At 43.7% G+C, this 22,291-nt stretch overlaps 2 protein-coding genes across 8 annotated transcripts in view; one reads left to right on the forward strand and one right to left on the reverse strand.

The window, feature by feature from the left end:
• The window catches only part of LOC110522068 (ELKS/Rab6-interacting/CAST family member 1), a 30,896-nt gene extending 12,193 nt beyond the window's left edge, over positions 1-18,703 (forward strand). For 2 of the 7 annotated variants that reach the window (XM_036976823.1, XM_036976826.1), the window contains exons 4-21: positions 2,155-2,446; positions 2,535-2,662; positions 2,817-2,891; positions 2,971-3,126; positions 3,356-3,523; positions 3,598-3,765; positions 3,883-4,020; positions 4,925-5,065; positions 6,312-6,452; positions 6,546-6,739; positions 6,968-6,979; positions 7,229-7,364; positions 8,558-8,689; positions 10,748-10,908; positions 11,056-11,209; positions 11,631-11,726; positions 13,800-13,985; positions 14,202-18,703. In XM_036976823.1, the coding sequence (XP_036832718.1) occupies positions 2,155-2,446; positions 2,535-2,662; positions 2,817-2,891; positions 2,971-3,126; positions 3,356-3,523; positions 3,598-3,765; positions 3,883-4,020; positions 4,925-5,065; positions 6,312-6,452; positions 6,546-6,739; positions 6,968-6,979; positions 7,229-7,364; positions 8,558-8,689; positions 10,748-10,908; positions 11,056-11,209; positions 11,631-11,726; positions 13,800-13,985; positions 14,202-14,339 (2,616 nt within the window). In that variant the 3' untranslated portion in view covers positions 14,340-18,703. Of the gene's footprint in view, positions 1-2,154; positions 2,447-2,534; positions 2,663-2,816; positions 2,892-2,970; positions 3,127-3,355; positions 3,524-3,597; positions 3,766-3,882; positions 4,021-4,924; positions 5,066-6,311; positions 6,453-6,545; positions 6,740-6,967; positions 6,980-7,228; positions 7,365-8,557; positions 8,690-10,747; positions 10,909-11,055; positions 11,210-11,630; positions 11,727-13,151; positions 13,228-13,799; positions 13,986-14,201 lie in introns of those variants that run through there. The other 5 variants (XM_036976840.1, XM_036976842.1, XM_036976827.1 and 2 more) reach the window with 5 other exon arrangements.
• A 290-nt stretch (positions 18,704-18,993) lies between these two features.
• LOC110522124 (F-box/LRR-repeat protein 14) lies at positions 18,994-21,815 on the reverse strand. Its single transcript, XM_021600252.2, has one exon. The coding sequence runs from the start codon at positions 21,229-21,231 to the stop codon at positions 20,020-20,022; it is 1,212 nt and encodes a 403-aa protein (XP_021455927.1). The 5' UTR covers positions 21,232-21,815; the 3' UTR covers positions 18,994-20,019.
• Positions 21,816-22,291: the final 476 nt, after the last annotated feature.

Here is a 22,291-nt window from a genome sequence, read left to right on the forward strand (position 1 = left end):
TCCCTATATTAGTAGGAAGGCTATGTTTTAAATATATATTTCAATATTGAAGCCATTCAATTACTTAAAACAATGTGGACTGAAAACTTGTTCAACATATTATGCAAAGATGGGATAGGCCGACATTTTGTTTCTGTAGACTATTTAATAAACTGGGCTATAAAAGACTAACATTCAAATTGGAATTGATGACAACACGGTACATAAGACTTCAAATACACAAGTTGAATCAACTGCATATTTAGCCAAGGAGCACATTCTGATTGGCTAGTGAGGGGTCAAGCCTCCAACTTATTTATTCATCAAAACTCCTACTTTAGCAGTCAATGGCATTTGATTCTTACCCCCTCCTGTCTCCTTGGATTTGTGCCAAGTTCAATTCCACATCAGGTGCTTTAAACACAGCTACCCGCCTCTCTGTTTCTCCTGCTCTTCAGAGTGAGTGAGCGGAGACGCTGCCTCTGCGTTTAGGATAATGCCCAGCTCAGCACCCCATCACTGCGTGTGTAAAATGTGTGGATGCTGGAAGGGGGATTTTCTGCACTCCAACCTTCTGTCATCGTGTGTGTGTGTGTGTGTGTGTGTGTGTGTGTGTGTGTGTGTGTGTGTTTGTTAACTAGCAATAGCAATCCTGGTTTAACAGGAGATTAACTGTATGAGAAATGGGGATAAATTCTGTTTCAGAACTAGTGTATTTAGGAAATCATCTATAATCCAGATGTCTGGAAAACATGGATGATTTTTCACTTCATGTTTTGGACTTCACTAATCAAATTAATGTATTTATTTCCCCTCTGAACACTGGCATCCTGACATAAGGCATGTCTTTAATGATTAATGGCCTGATCTGGATAATTTGGTGTTTCTTTTCCTGCCCATTATGCCCTGCTGAGTCACACACACACACACACACACACACACTCACACACACACACTACGGGAGAGTGGCTGTGTGAGGGGGCTGACGGTTAGACGGACAGGGTAATTACCCAGATGCCTGTGCAGTGGGGGGCTGACAGTCTGAAAACAGCCATCTATAAATTAGAGCATTAGAAGCTAGTGAGGCTACTGTAGGGCTAATCAGCGGGTGCTCGAATTTAAAGATGGCTGTTTTCAGACTGTCAGCCCCCTCACACAGCCACTCTCCTGGTTGTGTGTGTGTGTGTGTGTGTGGCGTGTGTGCGTTGCGTGCGTTGGTTGCAGCTCTTGTCATCCCAGTAGAAAATAGAAGACATTGATCCCCTTCATCCCCAGTGATAAGTGACTGCTATTAGTCTCAGAATGTGTGGCGAGCGCTGTAAAATGGCTGTCATCTTCCATCTCCTACAGTAGTACGACTGATACTCAGCTATTTTATATTGCCTGTTACTCACTAAACACCACTCGCCTCGCCACTCAGATACACCATTTGTCATGTCAGAAATGTTAAAAATGCTTAATTGGCTCATATTAAAGTGGATGTATAAGAGATTTGTGGTAAGATAGGGAATGAATACAAATGGGAGGGAGGGATAAATATATAAAGAGAGGGAGGGAGTGTCAGTGTTGATATGTTAGTGTTTATCCTACGTTTGACCCATATATAGCATTGTACTGCAGTGTGTTGTGCTGCAGAGCTTTGCCTAGTGTGTGTGTGTTCTGTTTAGATCAGCTTGCTGTATCCAATCTCTTAAACGCCTCTCTGTTGTCTCTTCTCATGAGGGAGAGGAATGGAGCGAGGGATCAGTGAGTCAGACTTAGTCACTGGGTCTGGGAGGGGCGAGGAGGAGAGAGGATGAGGGAACGTGTGACAGAAACGGGAAGGTGAGGAGGGGAGTGAAAGAGACAGAGCGCGAGGCATACAGACACGGACTTGTCTTTGTGCTGTTGTCTGAAACACCTCCCAGCTGATCCAAAGCAGAGAATAGAGCACAGCATTGTATTTCTGTCACATAGCTACTCTGTCAAAGAACTGTGGCAGTACAGGCTGCAAACAATGAATGCTGGCTGATTTGTGCTTTTGCTCTCTGTATTTCACTACATGGGAACGCCAAAATGTCCTGATTGAGTAGGTGGTGTATTTGTTGCTGTACCCACCGATCCTTCTCTTCTCTCTCCTTTCCTCCCCTTTTTGATACATATAACTTCTCCCCCTATCTCTTGCTCTCTCTCTAGCACCTCCACATGACGGTCCAGGCCTTGCAGGATGAATTGAGGATCCAGAGAGACCTGAACCAGCTGCTCCAGCAGGACCCTGCCAGCCAGGGTCGCGAACTGGCCCTGAACTCTGAACCCACGGAGGAGAACTACCGGCGGCTTCATGGGGACCACGAGCGTCAGGCCAAGGAGCTGTTCCTGCTCAGAAAGACCCTGGAGGAGATGGAGCTGAGGATAGACACCCAGAAACAGACCCTGGGTGCCAGGGACGAGTCCATCAAGAAACTGCTGGAGATGCTGCAGAGCAAAGGTGTGTTACTGGGACACAAACTGGGACCCATATTAGTCATTTTCCAATGTTAACGCATCTTCTAAATGACCATATTGTTGTATTCCAGGGCCGTCGGCTAAGGCCTCAGAGGAAGACCAGGAGAGAACCAGGAGACTGGCTGATGCTGAGATGCACAGACACCATCTAGAGTCCCTACTGGACCAGAGAGACAGGGAGACGACTGCTCTACGAGAGGTGAGGGACACTGGGAGAGATGAGGAGGAGAGAGGGGAGACGGAGGAAGGTAACACATAGAGGGGCTTTAGTTGGGTCACAATACAAACCATTTGGGATTGAGTGTTGTGTAGTAGACAATGTGTATGAGCTGTGACAACCTTGTTCTCTTTAGGAGCTGCATCGTCGATACGAGGGAACCCCAGAGTCCACCAAAACCAAGGCTCTACAGACAGTCATCGACATGAAGGTACCTGTCTCTGTGTGTGGCTGTGTCTGTCAGTGTGTTTGTCTGTGGCATAACCCCTTATCTCTCCGGTGTGTGTCAGGATGCTAAGATCAACTCTCTGGAGCGAGGTCTGAGGGACATGGAGGAGGAGGTGATGATGCTCAAGTCCAACGGCCTGCTGAGCTGTGAGGAGAGACAGGAGGATATGAAACAGATGGAGGTCTACCGCAGCCACACCAAGTTCATGAAGAACAAGGTTAGACCAGTTCCCATTGGTCTGAATTCAGTTGCCCTTGGTTCTGATAGGTCAGAATTCAGGTCAATATCAATCTGTTCTATAGTTGTTCGTGTTCTCATTATGTTCTCTTCATAGCCATGCACTCCTTCCTCTCCCTCTGCTCATCACCCACTACTTCTCTACCATTCCTCCTCTCCCCTCTCCTGCTCTTGTTTTCCCTCTTCCTCCACCTCTCTCTCTCTCTCAGATGGACCAAGTAAAGCAGGACATGTCCAGGAAGGACACAGAGCTGCTAGGTTTACAGACCAAGCTGGAGACTCTGACCAACCAGTTCTCTGATAGCAAACAGCACATTGAGGTCCTCAAGGAGTCGCTGACCGCTAAAGAACAACGAGCAGCCATCCTACAGACAGAGGTACACACACACACACACACACACGCACACACACACAGAGCCAGTATGCTGAGCGGTTCCCCTCTGCTGGCCAGGTGGATGCGTTGCGCCTGCGACTGGAGGAGAAGGAGACCACGCTGAACAAGAAGAGTAAACAGATCCAGGAGATGTCTGAGGAGAAGGGCACGCTCAACGGAGAGATCCACGACCTCAAGGACATGCTGGAGGTCAAGGAGCGCAAGGTCAACGTCCTGCAGAAGAAGGTGGAGCTTGACTATATATCACGCTGTATAATGCAAAAGTCATACTACGTCCTGTTTAGTAAGCGTTTTGTATATGTTTTTCGTCTAGCTCACCTAATTTTGTGTGTGTGTGTCCAGATTGAGAACCTGCAGGAACAGCTGAGAGACAAGGAGAAGCAGATGAGCAGCCTGAAGGAGAGAGTCAAGTCTCTACAGACAGACACCTCTAACACAGACACAGCTCTTAACACACTGGAGGAGTCCCTCGCTGAGAAGGTACACACACACACACACTAGAGTTTTACATTGGTCAGTTTTATGGATCCGCGCCTACCACATCAATTCCAATACCTACCTGACATCAGGACAGGTTGTTCTCCCAAACCGACCCACGCGCTTAGAATTGTTCCCGAGAGCCGGTCCATTACCCACCAAATTGCATCAATTTATTTAATTGTTTTTATGACTCCAGACAGTAGGCTATTCCTTTTCCCTGCTAGAATGAATTTGTCTCCATGTCTATTCAACAGTTGGATAAAAGAAACCATGCGGCACATTGACACAACTCAAATAGCTTTGAATGAGAGCCTTCTTACCTAAAGAAAGCTATAGGCTTAGCCTACATAACAAAACATGACCTTTGCATTCAATATTGTTTTGATTTTCAAATAGTTTAATTGAAACTTAAATAAATAATTGCCCGAATTTAATATAGCCCACATACTTAAACCTTTTCCAGCGTCACCGGTCAAATGCAAATTATATGGCCAGTGTATGGTGAATGAAAGTCTGAATTGCGAATGCCTCTTCACGTGGACAAATTAAAATGTTTCTGCCGTAATAACGGACAGTTCCCTGCTCCACACTCTCACTGTGGCTGGGTCTGGCACCGCTCACACAATGTGATTTACACCAATAAAACAAGCTGCTGGGTTTGTACAAATTGTATAAGCATGATTTAAAACATTTCCGACCCGCAATATAATCGTTCTGAACTGCGAGTCAACCCACGGGTTCAAGGAGTGCTTTCATTCCACCCGCCAGCAGATTGTTTGTTGTTGTTCTGGGTCACCCGTGGGGAACCTTCGGTACCCGATGCAGTGCTCGAACACACACACACACACACACTGTCCAACTCCGGCAGTACTCTCATATGGACTCTGAAATGACGCCTCTGTAGGAGCGCATCATCGAGCGTCTGAAGGAGCAGAGAGACCGAGACGACAGGGAGAAGACTGAGGAGATCGACAGCAACAAGAAAGAACTGAAGGATCTGAAGGAGAAAGTCAGTCTGCTGCAGGGAGATCTGTCTGACAGAGAGGTACACACACACACCCAAAATGTACTGACACTGTTGACACATTTGAAGTTTATTTTTTATTTTTTATTATTATTTTTTCAAAACGCTATATCATAAAAAATGATTGCTTATGAGTACCTTCGTGTGTGTAAAATATTACAGATTTTTTTATTATTAAAAGATGAATAATAATTTGTGTTATTGTTGGGAAAAACACGATATATCCATTGTTTAGCTGGAACGGAATGTTCATATCCTGTATATCTGACTGTGATACGTGGTTGTCTCACCTAGCTATCTTAAGATGCATGCACTAACTGTAAGTCTCTCTGGATAAGGGCATCTCCTAAATGACTAATGTCAAATGTAAATGTTTTACATAGAGGTCATATTACTGTATAGAATTATTATTTTTTTAAATGTAAATATTGATGTCACAAATGTATTTAAAAAAATGTAATGTAGTTATTTGTTACATTTTACTATGTAAAACCAAGCAGTACTCCTTATTTCTCTGAGAGTGAGTCATTTACACTGAGTGTACAAAACATTTCCATGACAGACTGACCAGGTGAATCCAGGTGAAAGCTATGATCCCTTATTGATGTCACTTGTTAAATCCACTTCAGTCAGTGTAGATGAAGGGGAGGAGACAGGTTAAAGAAGGATTTTTAAGCCTTGAGACAATTGAGACATGGGTTGTGTGTATCATTCAGAGGGTGAATGGGCAAGACAAAAGATTGAAGTGCCTTTCGAACGGGTATGGTAGTAGGTGCCAGGTGCACCTGTTGTAGTGTGTCAAGAACTGCAACGCTGTGGGGGTTTTCACGCTCAACAGTTTCCCGTGTGTATCAAGAATGGTCCAACACACCCAGCCAACTTGACACAACTGTGGAAAGCATTGGAGTCAACATCCCTGTGGAAAGCTTTTGACACCTTGTAGAGTCCATGCCCCGACAAATTGAGGGCAAAAGGCGGGGGTGCAACTCAATATTAGGAAGGTGTTCTTAATGTTTTGTACACTCAGTGTATGTAGCATTTAGCAACAAAAAAAACATGATTATTTGTCTCTGGAATGAAACCATCAATACATGTATTTGTTTCAAACCTGTCATTGAACAACCCCATGCCATGATTAGTGAAAAAACACACATCCCTTTCATAATTTCTTTAAACAATAAAAGCTAATTTACCAACATTTCTGAAATGGATTTATAGCATTTTGGAATGAAACTCTTTAATTTATTAACCCCCTCTCCCTCTCCAGACCAATCTGTTGGACCTAAAGGAGCATGCATCATCCCTGGCCTCCTCGGGGCTGAAGAAGGACTCCAAGCTGAAGAGTATGGAGATCTCTCTGGACCATAAGAAGGAGGAGTGTCTCAAACTGGAGAACCATCTTAAGAGGGTGAGATGTTGCTTCTAGACAATGATCTAAGGCCACGTTTACTTACTTGTCTGATCATAGAAAAAAAATGTGCCTGACTGTGTGTGTTTTCAGGCCCAGAATGCGACTTTGGAGGCCAAGGCAAACACGGAGCTGTCGGAACGCATCACCTCCCTGGAGCAGGAAGTGACCCGACACAGAGAGGATTCTGGCAAGGCTCAGGCAGAGGTGGACCGGCTGCTGGAGATCCTGAGAGAGATGGAGAATGAGAAGAACGACAAGGACCGCAAGATCAACGAGCTGGAGAAGTATGTGTATCTTTCTCTGACCCTGACTCTACTTGTTTGTGACTAACTCAGTCTCTGTAAACAGCACTTTATCTATATACATGTGTACCTGGTCTAATCTAGGTGTTTTCCTCTGAAATACCACACGGTCCTCCTCTTCTCCTTCCTGTCATCTTGTCTTCTTGCTCTCTGAATCTGTTTCTCTTGCCTTCTTGTCTTTATGCCGGAACTCTCTTGTCTCCTCTCCAGTCAGTCCTCCAGGTTAGTAACATGTTCTCTGCTCTGTCTACTGGCTGGACTTCCTACCTTTCCCCCACCACCCCCACTCTCTTTTAATCTCAATTGCTTTTGCTCTCCCTGCCCTCTCACTTTCACCACTCTCTTCACTTTATCCCACGTCACCCCCCCTCTCTCTAACACCCTCTCCCTCTGTGATGCTTTAGTGTTATGAGTGTAACCTTATGGGAATGTCTGTAACCCAGTCCTCTTGTGTCCCATGGTGCCTTGCAGGCAGACCAAGGACCAGAGTAAGAAGGTGGCGTCCCTGAAACATAAGGAGCAGGTGGAGAAGAGTAGGAACGCCCGACTGGTGGACGAAGCTAAAAAGAGAGAGGACAACATCTCAGAGAGCTCTCAACAGGTCAAGGTAAGGTGTGTGTGTGTGTGTGTGTGTGTGTGTGTGTGTGTGTGTGTGTGTGTGTGTGTGACTAATAACAACACTGATATAGAAAGCTCTTCTTGTTGCACAATTTTTTTTCGACATACAGAACCAGTTTGGAGTCAAAAGTTTGGACACCTACTAATTCAAGGGTTTTTATTTATTTGTTACAATTTTCTAAATTGTAGAATAGTAGTAAAGACATCAAGACTATGAAATAACACATATGGAATGACGTAGTAACCAAATAAGTGTTAAACAAATTAAAATATATTTGAGATTCTTCAAAGTAGCCACCCTTTGCCTTGATGACAAATTTGCACACTCTTGGCATTCTCTCAACCAGCTTCACCTGGAATGAATTTCAGTTAATTTGTGGAATTTATTTTCTTCTTAATGCATTTGAGCCAATCAGTTGTGTTGTGACAAGGTATGGGTGGTATACAGAAGATAGCCCTTTTTGGTAAAAGACCAAGTCCATATTATGGCAAGTCAGCTCAAATAAGCAAAGAGAAACGACAGTCCATCATTACTTTAAGACATGAAGGTCAGTCAATCTGGAAAATTTCAAGAATTGTAAAAGTTTCTTCAAGTGCAGTTGCAAAAACATCAAGTGATATGATGAAACTGGATTGCATGAAGACCGCCACAGGAACGGAAGACCCAGAGTTACCTCTGCTGCATGACCTCCAGGCGGTGTAAGGGTTATTTGACCAAGAAGGAGAGTGATGGAGTGCTGCATCAGATGACCTGGCCTTGACAATAACCTGACCTCAAACCAATTGAGATGGTTTGGGATGAGTTGGACTGCAGAGTGAAGGAAAAGCAGCCAACAAGTGCTCAGCATATGTGGGAACTCCTTCAAGACTGTTGGAAAAGCATTCCAGGTGATGCTGGTTAAGAGATTGCCAAGAGTGTGCAAAGCTGTCATCAAGGCAAAGGGTGGCTACTTTGAAGAATCTCAAATCTCAAATATTTTTTCATTTGTTTAACACTTTTTTGGTTACTACATATGTGTTATTTCATAGTTTTGATGTCCTCACTATTATTCTACAATGTTGAAAATAGTACAAATAAAACCCTTAAATGAGTGTGTGTGTCCAAGCTTTTGACTGTTACGGTAAACATCCTTTATGTAAAATGTCTTTATCTACCTCAGTCTTCTCTCCCCTCCCATCTAGGACTCTCTGCGGTTGAAGACTGAGCGTATCGAGGAGTTAGAGGAGGCTCTGAGGGAGAGTGTTCAGATTACAGCAGAGAGAGAAATGGTGCTGGCACAGGAGGAAGCTGCCAGGAACCACCAGGAGAAACAGGTACACATGCACAAACACCTGGAGGAGGTGTTGGAGATGAAACGTGCAACACAAGGGTACACACGCAAAACACACGCACACATGTGTAACACAAATACAGCTTCTATATCCTTTCTCCTCTCATCCTATCTGCTGGCCACATTTCACTCTGTCCCTCCCTTCCTACCTGCTGTCCCACCTTTTCTCAGTTTTCTTGTCTCTCATTTTCTCCTGTCTTCTCTGTTACTTACTGCCTCTCAGAAGCACTCACACAAACCAATGCATGAGTCCAACCACGTCCACTTTAAGTGGTCTAAGGTATGACGTAATGATCCTCCTCTGTTGTATTTCACCCTTTTGGATCAGTAGCTCTTTAGACCATGTTATCATGTACCATTTACCTACTATTCACTTTGAAATGACATGGTGTAGACTAAACCAGAACCATCTGATACTTGTTTCTCGTGACGCCAATCTGTAACTTGTTGGTAACCAATGATACCAACATTGCACCTCAGAGAAAGTCAATAGTTATTATTTAGCAATGTTGGGCTGTACTATTAACCATGTGACTTCTAAGTAAATGTCAGTTAAATGAAAGTACTACAGTGAAGTCGTACCTATTATTGCTGTTTAGATCTGTCATTGGACCCCCTTGTTGTACGTTCAACACCTCAGTGGGGTTGGATCCAGAAACAACCCCTAGCCCTGTTCACCATATTGCTGGTCTATTACCCATCAATCCGTTCAGATGTACACTAGCACCTAGGTGCTATAGGGTGTAAGAGCTAGTGCCAATGGGATAGGGTGTAAGAGCTAGTGCCAAGGGGATAGGGTGTAAGAACTAGTGCCAAGGGGATAGGGTGTAAGAGCTAGTGCCAAGGGGATATAGGGTGTAAGAACTAGTGCCAAGGGGATAGGGTGTAAGAGCTAGTGCCAAGGGGATAGGGTGTAAGAGCTAGTGCCAAGGGGATAGGGTGTACGAGCTAGTGCCAAGGGGATAGGGTGTAAGAGCTAGTGCCAAGGGGATAGGGTGTAAGAGCTAGTGCCTAGGGGATAGGGTGTACGAGCTAGTGCCAAGGGGATAGGGTGTACGAGCTAGTGCCAAGGGGATAGGGTGTACGAGCTAGTGCCAAGGGGATAGGGTGTACGAGCTAGTGCCAAGGGGATAGGGTGTACGAGCTAGTGCCAAGGGGATAGGGTGTACGAGCTAGTGCCAAGGGGATAGGGTGTACGAGCTAGTGCCAAGGGGATAGGGTGTACGAGCTAGTGCCAAGGGGATAGGGTGTACGAGCTAGTGCCAAGGGGATAGGGTGTACGAGCTAGTGCCAAGGGGATAGGGTGTACGAGCTAGTGCCAAGGGGATAGGGTGTACGAGCTAGTGCCAAGGGGATAGGGTGTAAGAGCTAGTGCCAAGGGGATAGGGTGTACGAGCTAGTGCCAAGGGGATAGGGTGTAAGAGCTAGTGCCAAGGGGATAGGGTGTACGAGCTAGTGCCAAGGGGACAGGGTGTACGAGCTAGTGCCAAGGGGATAGGGTGTAAGTCAGGAATCATCAACTAGAGCAGCCGCGGGACCATTTTGTTTCTTGCGCGGATGTTCAGGGGGCCGGAATCTAATTACAAATCATTTGTAGACTGCAAATTCAACACAAGAAGCCCAAACTGATGTAATGTTTGACTAAATAATGTCAGTCCTTGCTTATATTTGTATATGATCATGTGTGTCTTTCTATTTTGCGTGGGAATACTTGGGAACAGATTTACAAAATTATATAACTTGGAGCTGATTTCCTGACTTTTTTCCAGTCTTTTATGTCCAACAATGAACATTAGAAAACTTATCGGTGGCAAATATTTGGCCTGCAGTCTGCCAGATGGGTAACCCTGGTGTAAGGGCTAGTGCCACGGGTGTAGGGGCTAGGGGTTCTTTCTTGTGTGCCTTTGATTGACAGCTCATCAAAATGGGTCTGTCCTTGAGGAAGGTTATGTCTTTGAATGATAAACATGATCTAATACATTTTCACTCGCTCTGCTTGTATTTGTATTGTCTTATTTGTATTATGTGTGCGTGTGTACAGATTGAGGAGCTGCTGGGGGCCATGGAGAAGGTTAAACAGGAGCTGGAGTCTATGAGGGCCAAGCTATCATCTACCCAACAGTCCCTGTGTGAGAAGGAGACTCACCTGACCACTTTGAGGGCCGAACGCAGGAAACACCTGGAGGAGGTGCTGGAAATGAAGTAAGACACGCACGAAGACACACGCATCATACACTGTATATACACCCATTCCCTCCACTTTCACATTTTGCAACATGTCTGCTGACTTGGTAGTCAGGTAATGCTGTAATACAGTCAGGTAATAGAATATCCGGTAAATGACTCCTGGTGCAGACAGGAGGCGCTGCTGGCAGCCATCAGTGAGAAGGACGCCAACATTGCCCTGCTGGAGCTGTCTTCGTCCAAGAAGAAGAAGACGCAGGACGAGGTGGCTCTGCTAAAGAGAGAGAAGGACCGTCTGGTACAACAGCTCAAACAGCAGGTAGGGAACAATCCCTCGTCATGTTACCTAGGTCCAGCAACATAGGCCTCTGTAAAGTCACTTCCTCTACTCATCTCCTTCACCTGAAATGGGGGGAGACTAAACAGACCTCAGACAGTTTTATAGGTATAGCTTTTAACTTTGCAGCAAGTGCCAAAATCAAAAAGTAGGCAGCCATAAACTTTTCTGAGCTGTCTGCTCAATGCACCATGATTAGGGTGGCAGGTAGCGTGGCGGTTAAGAGCGTTGGGCCAGTAACCAAAAGTTTGCTGGTTCAAATCCCCAAGAAGACTAGGTGCGAAATCTGTCTGTGCCCTTGAGCAAAGCATTTAACCCTAATTGCACCTGTAAGTCGCTTTGGATAAGATTTCTCTCTCCCTCCCTCTCTCTCTCTCTCCCTCTCTCTCTCTCCCTCTCTCAGACTCAGAACCGTATGAAGCTAATGGCAGACAACTATGAGGATGACCACTTGAAGACCGCTCCCGACCAGACCAATCACAAACCTTCTCCAGATCAGGTGGGTACACAGTCAACCAAACAGAATCATATTTTTTGCAGTTGAAGGCTATCTAGATGCTATTATTGTGTGAACACACGTGTAGCTTAACCAGAATATACCATCTTTCTCCAGTATATAAAGTTATCAGGGCCGGCCAGCTCATTAGGCTGGATTACACCTGCATGCTTGCTGTTTGGGGTTTTCGGCTGGGTTTCTGTACAGCACTTTGTGACATCAGCTGATGACAGAAGGGCTTTATAAATACATTTGATTGAAATTGGATTAGGCAGCCACCTATGGCGGCAGATTGATGAGGGCGGCATCTTCCGAACTAAACTGACCTAGACACACCTCCACCAACAAATAAAACCTCACATTATTCTGCTCAAATACAATGACAATTTCTCTCAACCAGTGGCATATGGGCTTTTTAGGTGATCGCTGATTCCGCCCTGTGATAAGCAGTGCCCACTTTGTCAAAGGTAGGGGCGAACAATATGTTGCTTCCTCATTCCCAGCGTGCCTCTCCAGGGTGCTGTTGGAGAGACTCATCGCTGCGGCGCTCCACCAACGTTCCGTCAAAAAAAAGAATCTAACATAAATCATGTAGCAGATATAGAGTAGGGTTTCCCAAACTGGGTGAACTTTTTGTTTTCTGGCCCATGACCGAGTTTGGGAAACTCTGATATAGGATATGGTAGAAAGAGTATGTAGCCTTTTCTGTAGCTTGCAGGCTGGAGATAAAATGTAAGACAATGTAATGAGACGGACACTTTTTACATCATGCAGGTTTCTCCGATCAAATAGCCTAACTAACCTAAATGGTGCTAAATCAAATAAAATATGTGCTGTAATTTTAACAAACAACATATCCTAAAAACAGGACAGGTCAAACAAAGTAAAATGGACAAAATGGAATGGACAATCACAGCTGTTGTCCAGGAGTTTCACCCCTTTGTCATGATCAATGGTTTAAAGTTTGTATCTGTACAAGCTGATCACAGTGAAAAATAAAATACTTCTGCTTTCCCCGCCGTGTAAACACATTGCAAACAGGCTCACGATAACTCCTGATAAAGTTGAGTAGCTGATATTCAGAGCTTAAATAGCCAAATTGATTATTCACAGGACTAATAAAGCCAATACAACAGCCTGTTTTTACAAATGGTGGTCCTACCACATGAATGGGCATTCATAACATGCAGACATGGTAGGCTACACCTCAGTAAGCACGGACTGACGCAGATGCCTTGTGGACATCTTTTTTTGGCATGGTCCAGACCGGCCTTGATTTCAACGTCCACAGACATTGATTTTTGGTCAGTTTTCTGTCTCGCACTCCTATTTTTCTCTGTCACACTCTCTCTCTCACACACACATACACACACACTAACCAAGTGTTTTTTTCTAACGCTGCAATTGGCTAAACCATCTGTCCAATAGGATGATGAGGAGGGTATTTGGGCATAGCCAACCCCGCGCCCCCCTCCCCTCTCTCTCAGCCATTTTGTTCAGAAGGGTGAGAGCACAAATGAATGTCCGAGTCATCTGTCCATTTTTTCACCACCTTCCTGGCATGTATGCCCGTCTCTCACTCCATCGTCAGTGTGTCCCGTTTTGCTCCTCCATTTTGTTTTGTCATCCGTTTCTCCTCTCACCATTTTATGTTGGTGCAGTGATTTGGTCCGTGCAGTGTTTTCATGTCATCTGTTCTCATATTTGTATTTTTTGCAGGAATGATATTTCTGTTGTTACTGTGTTACCTTGGATGGTGTTTCAGTGTTTGTCTGCCCACCATGTACTGTAGCTTGGACACTGTTTGTGAACAACTGAGGCAGACACACACACACACACACGACACACTTCTGTCCCACATACCAGACTCCACAATCTTTTGTCCTTGTGATCTAATGCATGTGAGATGCAGCCTTTTTCCTCCTCCTTCTGCATGCTCCATGATTTTGGTTTAGCATGGTTTAGTCTCTGAAAACACACAGGGCCCGAATGTCATTTTTCTTCTCTCTCTCTTATCCAATTGGCTCTTCCATTTCTTTCTCCCTTTCCTCTCCCCCTTGCATCTTTCCCCTCCAGATGATCCCCCCTCTCCTGTCCCTGAGTGAGAATCGCAATAAGCTTAAGCTCTACATTGCCCACCTGACTGACCTCTGCCACGACCGAGACCCCAGCATCCTCAGCGTCCTGACCCCACCCCCCCACTATCACCACGCCAACCCACCAGCCTGGGAGGAGGAGCTACACAAGATGACTTTGGAGCAGGTAACAGAGGAGTCCCTCCCTCTGGTGTTTTCTCTCTCTCTTGTTCCCCGTCTCTTTCTCACCCTCTATCTTTATTTCTGTGCTCTGTCATATCTTACTCTTAACAGGAATGAGTAAAGTTTTTAAAGCCTCAAGGGAGATGGTGGGGGAGGAGAAGTATGCTAACTCATTATCTCTCCCTCTGTCCCTTTTTCTCCCCCCTCCCTTCCTCCTTAGTTGGAACTGGAGTTGGAGTTGTGTGAGAAGGAGAGCGGGGAGCTGCAGGAGTATGCCAACTCAGTGCTGCAGCAGATCGCTGACTACTGCCCTGACATCCTGGAGCAGGTGGTCAACGCGCTGGAGGAGTCCTGCTGAACTCTCACCTTTATAGACCACCCCCTGATGACCCCAGGACCCTGCATGAGCTTCAGACAACCTTCCTCCCATCTATCCACACGTGATCTTGGCGGAGGGAGGACTGAGCGATCATACTACACCCCCACATGCTCAATTCTCATTCCTGGGGAGATTCACCAGCCTGAGGAGATGATGATGATGATGATGATTAACTGATGAAGAACAGTCACACAGTGGGCTAATGGTGGAAGGATGTAGATGCATGCTGGTCATGGGTTGTGTTCAGTAGTGCACATCGCACAAAAACGTTTTGAAAGAGAAAACAAAGTTAAGGTAGCACCTCCCTGTTTCATTTTTTTCAAAGTTTTCTGAGTTTTTGTCCCTACTGACACAACCGTTGTTTTCTCTTTGTATCTAAACCAGTGTTTTTTCTGAGTGGTGGGGAGTCATGGCATGGAAATGTTTAGAAACCAGTGACCATTTAAACAAAAACATTTTAGCATATATTATGTGTTATTTCCTATGTTTGACATTAAGAATCTCCTATATGAGTTTCTGGACAACAAAACTTTTCCCATTTCCCCTCAACCACCCAATGAGAGAGAGAGAGAGAGAGAGAGAGAGACTAGCTGGGTTTTAGGGCTTGTGGGGCTTTATCTATGGCTGACTTACTGCATGTTCTGTGAACGTATCTTAAGACATAAGAGGGAGGAATCCTAACTCAATATCCTAACTTGAACTTCCACACGCATCTCCCATTGACATCAGTGTCTGCTTTACATCAAGTAAGGATTTGGACTGGGGGGGGGGGGAGGGGAGGAAGGCAGTGGTTGGTTTTAGATGGTTTTGCAGACAGCACCCTCTTCAATATGTGGTATGTAATGTTAGTTTATTTTAGCCACGTACACTTCTAGTAGTGGACCACAGGAGGTTGGTGGCACCTTAATGGGGGAGGACAGGCTCGTGGTAATGGCTGTAGGGGAATGGTATCAAATACATCAAAAACATGGTTTCCATGTGTTTGAATCCATTCCATGTACTTCGTTCCAGGCCTTATTATGAGCCATCCTCCCCTCAGCACCCTTCACTGTAGTGCACTATATGGAATAAGGTGTCATTTGGGGACAGTACGATAGAGTGGCCTTTGAGTGTGCAAAGGGATCAATACTGGACCTACATGAGGGACCTTTTTATTCCTCAGTTCTATTGGTGCTACAGCTTGACATAAGACATGAAGAGATTACCAGTCATAGGATCTATAGATAGGACTTTGTAAAACCTTATCATTGTTTAATTTATGACTGAATTATGTTCCCTGAGATTGACGTTGCCCCTTTTGTGCATTTTTCCAAAGCTTCCGAGTGTAATGAAATGATAGTGAATCCTACTTAAAAGGATATGAAAGTCCCTTCCCAGTGGGTTTGAACCTTTTTTTAAATCAATTTGTAAATGACTCATTAAATACGTAGTGACTAGGGTTGAATATTTTCCCGGTGTTTTAGAAATGTTCCGTCCCGAAAATAAATCCCTTTTCTCCTGGGTAACCTGGTGTTTCCCACCAAAACCAGAGGTTTCATTCAAAATAATTATAAAGCATATATGTTTGGATTTGATTAGAGCTTTGATCAGCATGAACATTCTAACCTGAATCTACCTGAGCCTGATGAGCCATATATTTTAAAAACATTTATGAGCCCTACATTAACAACATTTAATGAGCCTAAGCCCAAAAATGCCCAAATGATTATGCCATTATCCAATACATGTATGATAAATGCTACTGCACATTATGCGTGACAGAAAAACATAGAAGCCCTTAGATGTAGCCAGCTATAGCCTATGCGCTCTTGGGTAAATAAATGAAACTAGCTCCAGTAGGCGAATATTTTTGACTGTGGACTGTATTGTATTATATGGACTGGAATTAGGCACGTCATTGAAACCATGATGAAGCAGAAGAGAACATGCCATTCTGGTGCAGCACATGCGGCCTACAAAGTTCAAAGTATTGGCTAGCGAATTTGATTTTAATTTTGAAATATAATTGGGCCTATTTGTGTAATTAGTAGGCTGACATATTTCTATACCTACCTGTTTATATACCCTGGTTGTTTTCCTCTTTCTCTCATTCTTTCCGTGCTTTCAACAATTAAATTAAATGCGTTTCGTTGTCCTTATCTTCATTACTCTAATGACATCCTTGAATAATATAGGACTAGAATTAGATGCAACAGGCTTTCACTTCGCTTCACAAAGATTGAATGGTTATGGGTCTAAATAAATAACTGCTATAGCCTACCGCCATCGCGAGTTCACTCATCTTTCAAATTACCCATGAGTTCTATTGACTTCTGTGTATAACATTCAGCTAAAAAGAGAAGGCATCCCTCTTCAAATAGTCTATTGGTATAAAAAATGTTTTAAAAAAATTATCCAGCAAGCTATTCTGGTCTAGCTTTTCCTGCATGGGACTCCAAGAGCTAAGGAGTGTTTTTTTTAAGGATAGAGGTCAGCGGAGCACAGGTGCTTGCGTATTGGATAAGAGACAGAGGCTATAAGTTAGAAGCTTATTATGCATAACCCATCATTAATTAGCTAAATATAAGGCTAATACTGCATTGAACGTATTACCCGTAGAAGATAGGCTAGAACATCTCTATATATATAGGGATATATATCAATCTAGAACAGGATTATCTATTTTGGATGGAGTTGATGGAGAGCGACAGAGAAAAAACAAGACCCCCGAAAGCCAGAAGGAGATGGGTAAATTAGACGTGCATTAGATCTTTATATTACTGTAACATAGGCCATGCTGCAGCAAATGTAGTCCCACCTGTCACAAGAACAAAAAGTTGAGATGATAGGTCTACATGTATTATGAACTGTGCTCCATACTGAGATGGGCTGTCTGTCCCCACCCTGAGCGCTGATTCATGCAGAGGCCGTAGAGAAGCCAGATTTAGATATAGCATATAATATAACAGTTCCATTTCACACCATGCTGTTCATATAAATAATGTATTATAATTTACCAGTTTCTCGCAGTTATTTATCCCAGGGAAAAGCGAGTGATTTTTAGAGGTAAATCCCGGTAACCGGGTTCCCACCGTTCAACCCTAGTAGTGACTACATAAATGTAACCCAGTGAAAGATGTTGTGAATTCTGTAAAAAAAACAAAGTGAGAAGCTAAAAGCAGTGCAGTTAGTTGTCTATTTTGTGTGTGTGTGTGTCTCAATTTGTCTGAAGACAAAAGATATGACCATACTGCCATAAATTGCAGAAAGTCATGTTCTATAAATATATATACATATAAAAGTATGATGTTGACCATATGGATATATATGCATTGAATGTTTGCACAGAATCGTGAGGAGCAAGGCTCTCTGAACAAAATGGCAGACCATTCTAGTGTCTTCAGCTAAAACTGGAGAAATATTTCTAAAAAAAAAAACACTTTTATAAATGTCAAATTACATGTAAACTTCAAATGTTTTCAAACTGTGACTGTGTAGAGGGAGAGTACTTTTTATTTTATTTCATTTATGTATATTTCTTGAATTTTTTATGTATACTTTTTCCACATGATGTAAACGTATTACCCTGAGGTTCCAGTGTTTAGTTATTTCATATATCCGAGATGTTTGTGGGAATGACGCCCCCTAGACTGTGTTCCCCTGTTCTCCACATGTCTCACACAGTAGTCTGACCGTTTAGGACAGAACGGTCTCCAACCATGGTTCTCCTGATATTCAGTGGCCTGATTTACAGAGCACGCTGCCAGTCTCTGGCATTTAGAACTGCTCTGTCCATGGTTGAACAATGATAAGTTACAAATAAGCTTGGTCTCCAGGACCAGAGTTGGAGACTAGGCTACTGTTTAGGTTCTCTTATCCTGCCCCTTGTCCATAAACCAGGATGTGATTCTAAAGTACTCTCTATGGTCATCTCCCTTTCCAGAAGTCATTACTGACCTGATAAAATCGTAGAGGTAAAAGCAAAGGGTTTCACTGGTCAGCTTTCACCTATCCACGTCATGAGAACAGTTTTATTTCACGAAGGAGGAAAAAAAGTATTTCAAAAAAGTTGCAACAGGGCCCTAGCCTGTGTATCCCTGCCCTTGCCTTAATGTCTGTGGACTCACCAGTCTGTGATAACTTTGTTTTCAACTCTTCATTCAGGAACACAGTGCTGTTAAAGGGGCTACTTCTAAAGTCATGGTTCTTGTTTTATTTTTTTTACTTTCTTTTGCATTTGTTAAAGAAATGTACTGCCTTCTGTCTGTGTTAATGATGAAAAAATGTATGTAAAATTAAAGCAAAACAGACACGTTTGAGTATTTGCATTTTGTATGTATGTAAATAAACATATCCTATCAGTCTCTCACTCTCTGTGGGGATTTTTGTTTACGGTACTGCCATTGTGCATATTTATAAGCATAATTAAGTGTAACATAAAATAAAATGATTTGTCACACACCGGATAAATGGCACAGTGATGCTAAAATGTTTTTGTTTTTTTTACCCAATAAATTACTGGGAGGTTATACATATGAAGTGTGCGACCCCAAATGGTTGTTTCTGGACCAGCATAACTTGTATTAGAGTAAGATAATGGAATGGCCCCTAATGTTCTGAACACCCTGCACCTTCTGCAATATTTAGTACCTGCTTTTTCCATAGTAAGGCCCTCCTATAAACCTCAAATGGGCGACAGAACTCAAAATAAACCATTTTGCAAAAAAACCATTCAGCATTTTTATTAATAAATATCACTGTTGTATGAATATAAAACCATTTTAAATTACCCTTTTTAAAAAAACACAATGATCTTTCCATGAAGGCTTTACATGAGAAAATATGATGTAGGTTATTGATATGTTGCATACAGACTTCAAATACATGCTCTTGATAACCAAGGGCAAGATAGTCTATTTTGCCACTCTCCATTCTAAAGTCCCCAGGGGGGAGAAGGCAGATAGTTTACCCCTGTCATATCCACACTGTTCATGTTTACCAGAAGGAATTAGGAAAGGCAGATTACAATGTTAGATACAGTACAACTCCTCAGGCATTGAAACTACCAATTCAAAAAGGTGTACTTCAAAAACAAACTATTCACTTCAATTTGAAGTACAATGTTCTGGCTTACAGCCATTCATTATAAAAAATATATTTATTAACATAAGAAAAATACTTCTTAGTCAAAGCTTCAATCCAAGGCATTAAGGCCTTCATGTGCAGTGTTAAGAGGGACTGTGTTAGAACATAGTTGTTTTGCATGAGTCTATCATCAATACTGGTAAACAGTTAAAGGGAAAGTTGAAAAATGTGGCAGATATCCCATATTTTTTTTGTTTGCATGGAAAGACAGTGGGGTTGTGTCCCAGGCACTCCAGTTTCTTCAATGAATGAGGTAGCTAGTAAAAACCTTGTAAAATGTGATACAATGACAGGATAGTTAACATGGAAATTAGGGAGAAAGCAATTATACCAAAATAAGGGGTGGAATAATGCTATGACAGTGAATGTTTAAAAAAGGGTTGATCCCTTCTACTAAAATTAAGGTCACAGTATTATAGTTATTAAAAGGTAAATGTAAAAGTATACAAGCTGACCCGCTCTGGTATTCTATGAAGATGAAAAATAATACACCTTCCACAGTGAAAACCCCCACTTCTTCCTCCCAGCTTGGCTTTCACCTCACTTTCTCACTCTCCGTCATCTGCCAGAGTCCCAGGTTTAACACTTTAAGGCACGGGAGCTGCGTTATCCTCTCCAGCCCCCGCTTGGTGATTTTGGTACACCCGTACAGGTCGATACCGGTGAGCTGCGTCAGGTGGTCGGCGATTAGCTCCAGTCCCTTGTCAGTGATGCGTACGCACTGACCGATGTTCAGGGTCTTGAGCTCGTGCATCTGGCGCACCATCCGGTTGATCCCGTCGTCACTGATGTGGCAGGAGCACAGGGACAGAGACTTGAGCTGGTACAGCCCCTGGGCAATGTAGGCCAGGCTCTGGTCACCTATCTTGTCGCAGAAGGACACGTCGAGGCCAGAAAGCTGTAGAGAACCCATTGCCAGGTGCATGATGCCTGTGTCACTTATGTTGTCACACGACCGCAGGTTGAGGCTCCACAGGTGAGTCATATTCGACAGGTGGATCATACCGGCGTCCGATATTCCTCCGCAAAAGCTGAGGTTGAGCACCTTGAGATTGGCCAGTCCCTTGGAGACGTGTTTGAGGGACAGGTCCGTCAGCTTTTGGCAGTCTTGCAGGGTCAGCTGCTCCAGAGAGAGGCAGCCTTCGGCAGCACTTCGGGTCATCCCAGCCAGGTGACCGATGCCCACGTCTGACACATGCCTGCAGCTCCGCAAATTAAGGCTCTTGAGTTTGTGCAAGCCCCAGGCAATGAGCAAAAGGCCTGTGTTAGTGATGTTACTGAGGCCACCGAGTTCCAGCACCTCCAGGTTTTTCAGATACTGGGCAATCCTGCCCAGGCTTGAGTCTGTGATTGGTTTGCAGAGGCTGAGGTTGAGGATCCGCAAGGAAGGGATGTCCTGAACAAAAGCATGTCCGAGGCCATTGTCCGTGAGGTTAAAACAGCCACATAGGTTAAGGCTTTCAATGTTTGGCATCCCCTGGATCACGTAGCTCAGGCTGCGCCGCAGGCTGAGGATCTGGACCTTCTTGATGCCCCGGGTATGGAGGCTGGGGAACAGAGACGGATTGGCCCTCCGCAGATGAAGCTTCGCTTCCACCCCCCTCCACACAGACTTGTGGTACGAAGCGTCCCTCCAGGCCGCACACACTTGGGCCACCCTACCTTTGTCCCTTACGTCCAAGTAACTGAAAATCATAGCTAAAATTTCTGGGAAAAGGCCAGATATGTGTGTCTCCATTTCAAACATGTTTGGAAGGGGAGAGGTTAGCCAAAACTAACCAGGTATCCTATTATTCGAGTAGGCTAGCTAACGTTAACTGTTCGCGAAGTTAGCTAATGTAACTCAGAAAAAGAACATGTTCAAAGTCCAGGAATCCCAAGCCAGCTTTACATAATACATATCTGAAAATCCAACGCGAAGTTTTCAGGTTGTGTTATATTATTCCAAATCAACTGAGATAGTTAGCTAACTGTTTCCCATGAAAACGTAGATAACTAGCTGACGTTAGCTTGCCTGGCTAGTAGCCTAGGCTAGCTAGCGAACCATAAGGCGGAAAACAGAGACGGTCAGGCGACTCTACCCATGTTCAAGTCAGATGACGGTTGTCGTTCTTCAAGTGGATCCAGTCGGTCGTTCATTTTCAAAATAAAAACTGAAAATGTATCTCGTAAACCCGCAGTATTCTTTTCTTCTGTGTAATGGGTAAAAGGGAACCGTTTATATTAGCATTTCAGTTCTGTTGATGGATTCATGGCGCTTCTTCCCGTGGCTACGCTGTGCTGCCTTTGTCTGGCCAACCATTTCAAACTGACGACGTAGGAAAAGCAGTGCTTGGTGGGGGGGTACAAAAACAATTAACATTAATATGAGAAGACGTAATAAATGTAATTGGCCGTATTTAATAACTTAAATATTAAAACGTTTGAGATTTTATACATAATCACTTTCCTCAGAAATTATTTTAAAGATAATAACCTTTTTTAGGACCACCACATTTTTTTATTTTTGGTTTCGCCCAATTCGCTACAAGTTAGTGGTCCTCTGGAAGCGACTGTAAATCAATGAAATTATTTTATTTTAATCCATTGTGAATGATAATATATTCTCACAGTGTGAAATAGTATAATGTAACGCTCTGAGGACCCCATATAGCCAGTGGAAATTTCATAAAATGCCTGAAATTCTTCCCCACAGATAGAAGGGTAAGTCAGACAAGTCACGTGGGCTATTAACCGTTTAGAACGTTTTCTCACTACCAAATATGGTAGTGAGAGGAAGTTCAGTCGGTAGCGGGAAAATATGCAAC

Source organism: Oncorhynchus mykiss, chromosome 1 (genome assembly GCF_013265735.2).
Source record: "Oncorhynchus mykiss isolate Arlee chromosome 1, USDA_OmykA_1.1, whole genome shotgun sequence".
In the NCBI taxonomy this organism is placed as follows: domain Eukaryota; kingdom Metazoa; phylum Chordata; class Actinopteri; order Salmoniformes; family Salmonidae; genus Oncorhynchus; species Oncorhynchus mykiss.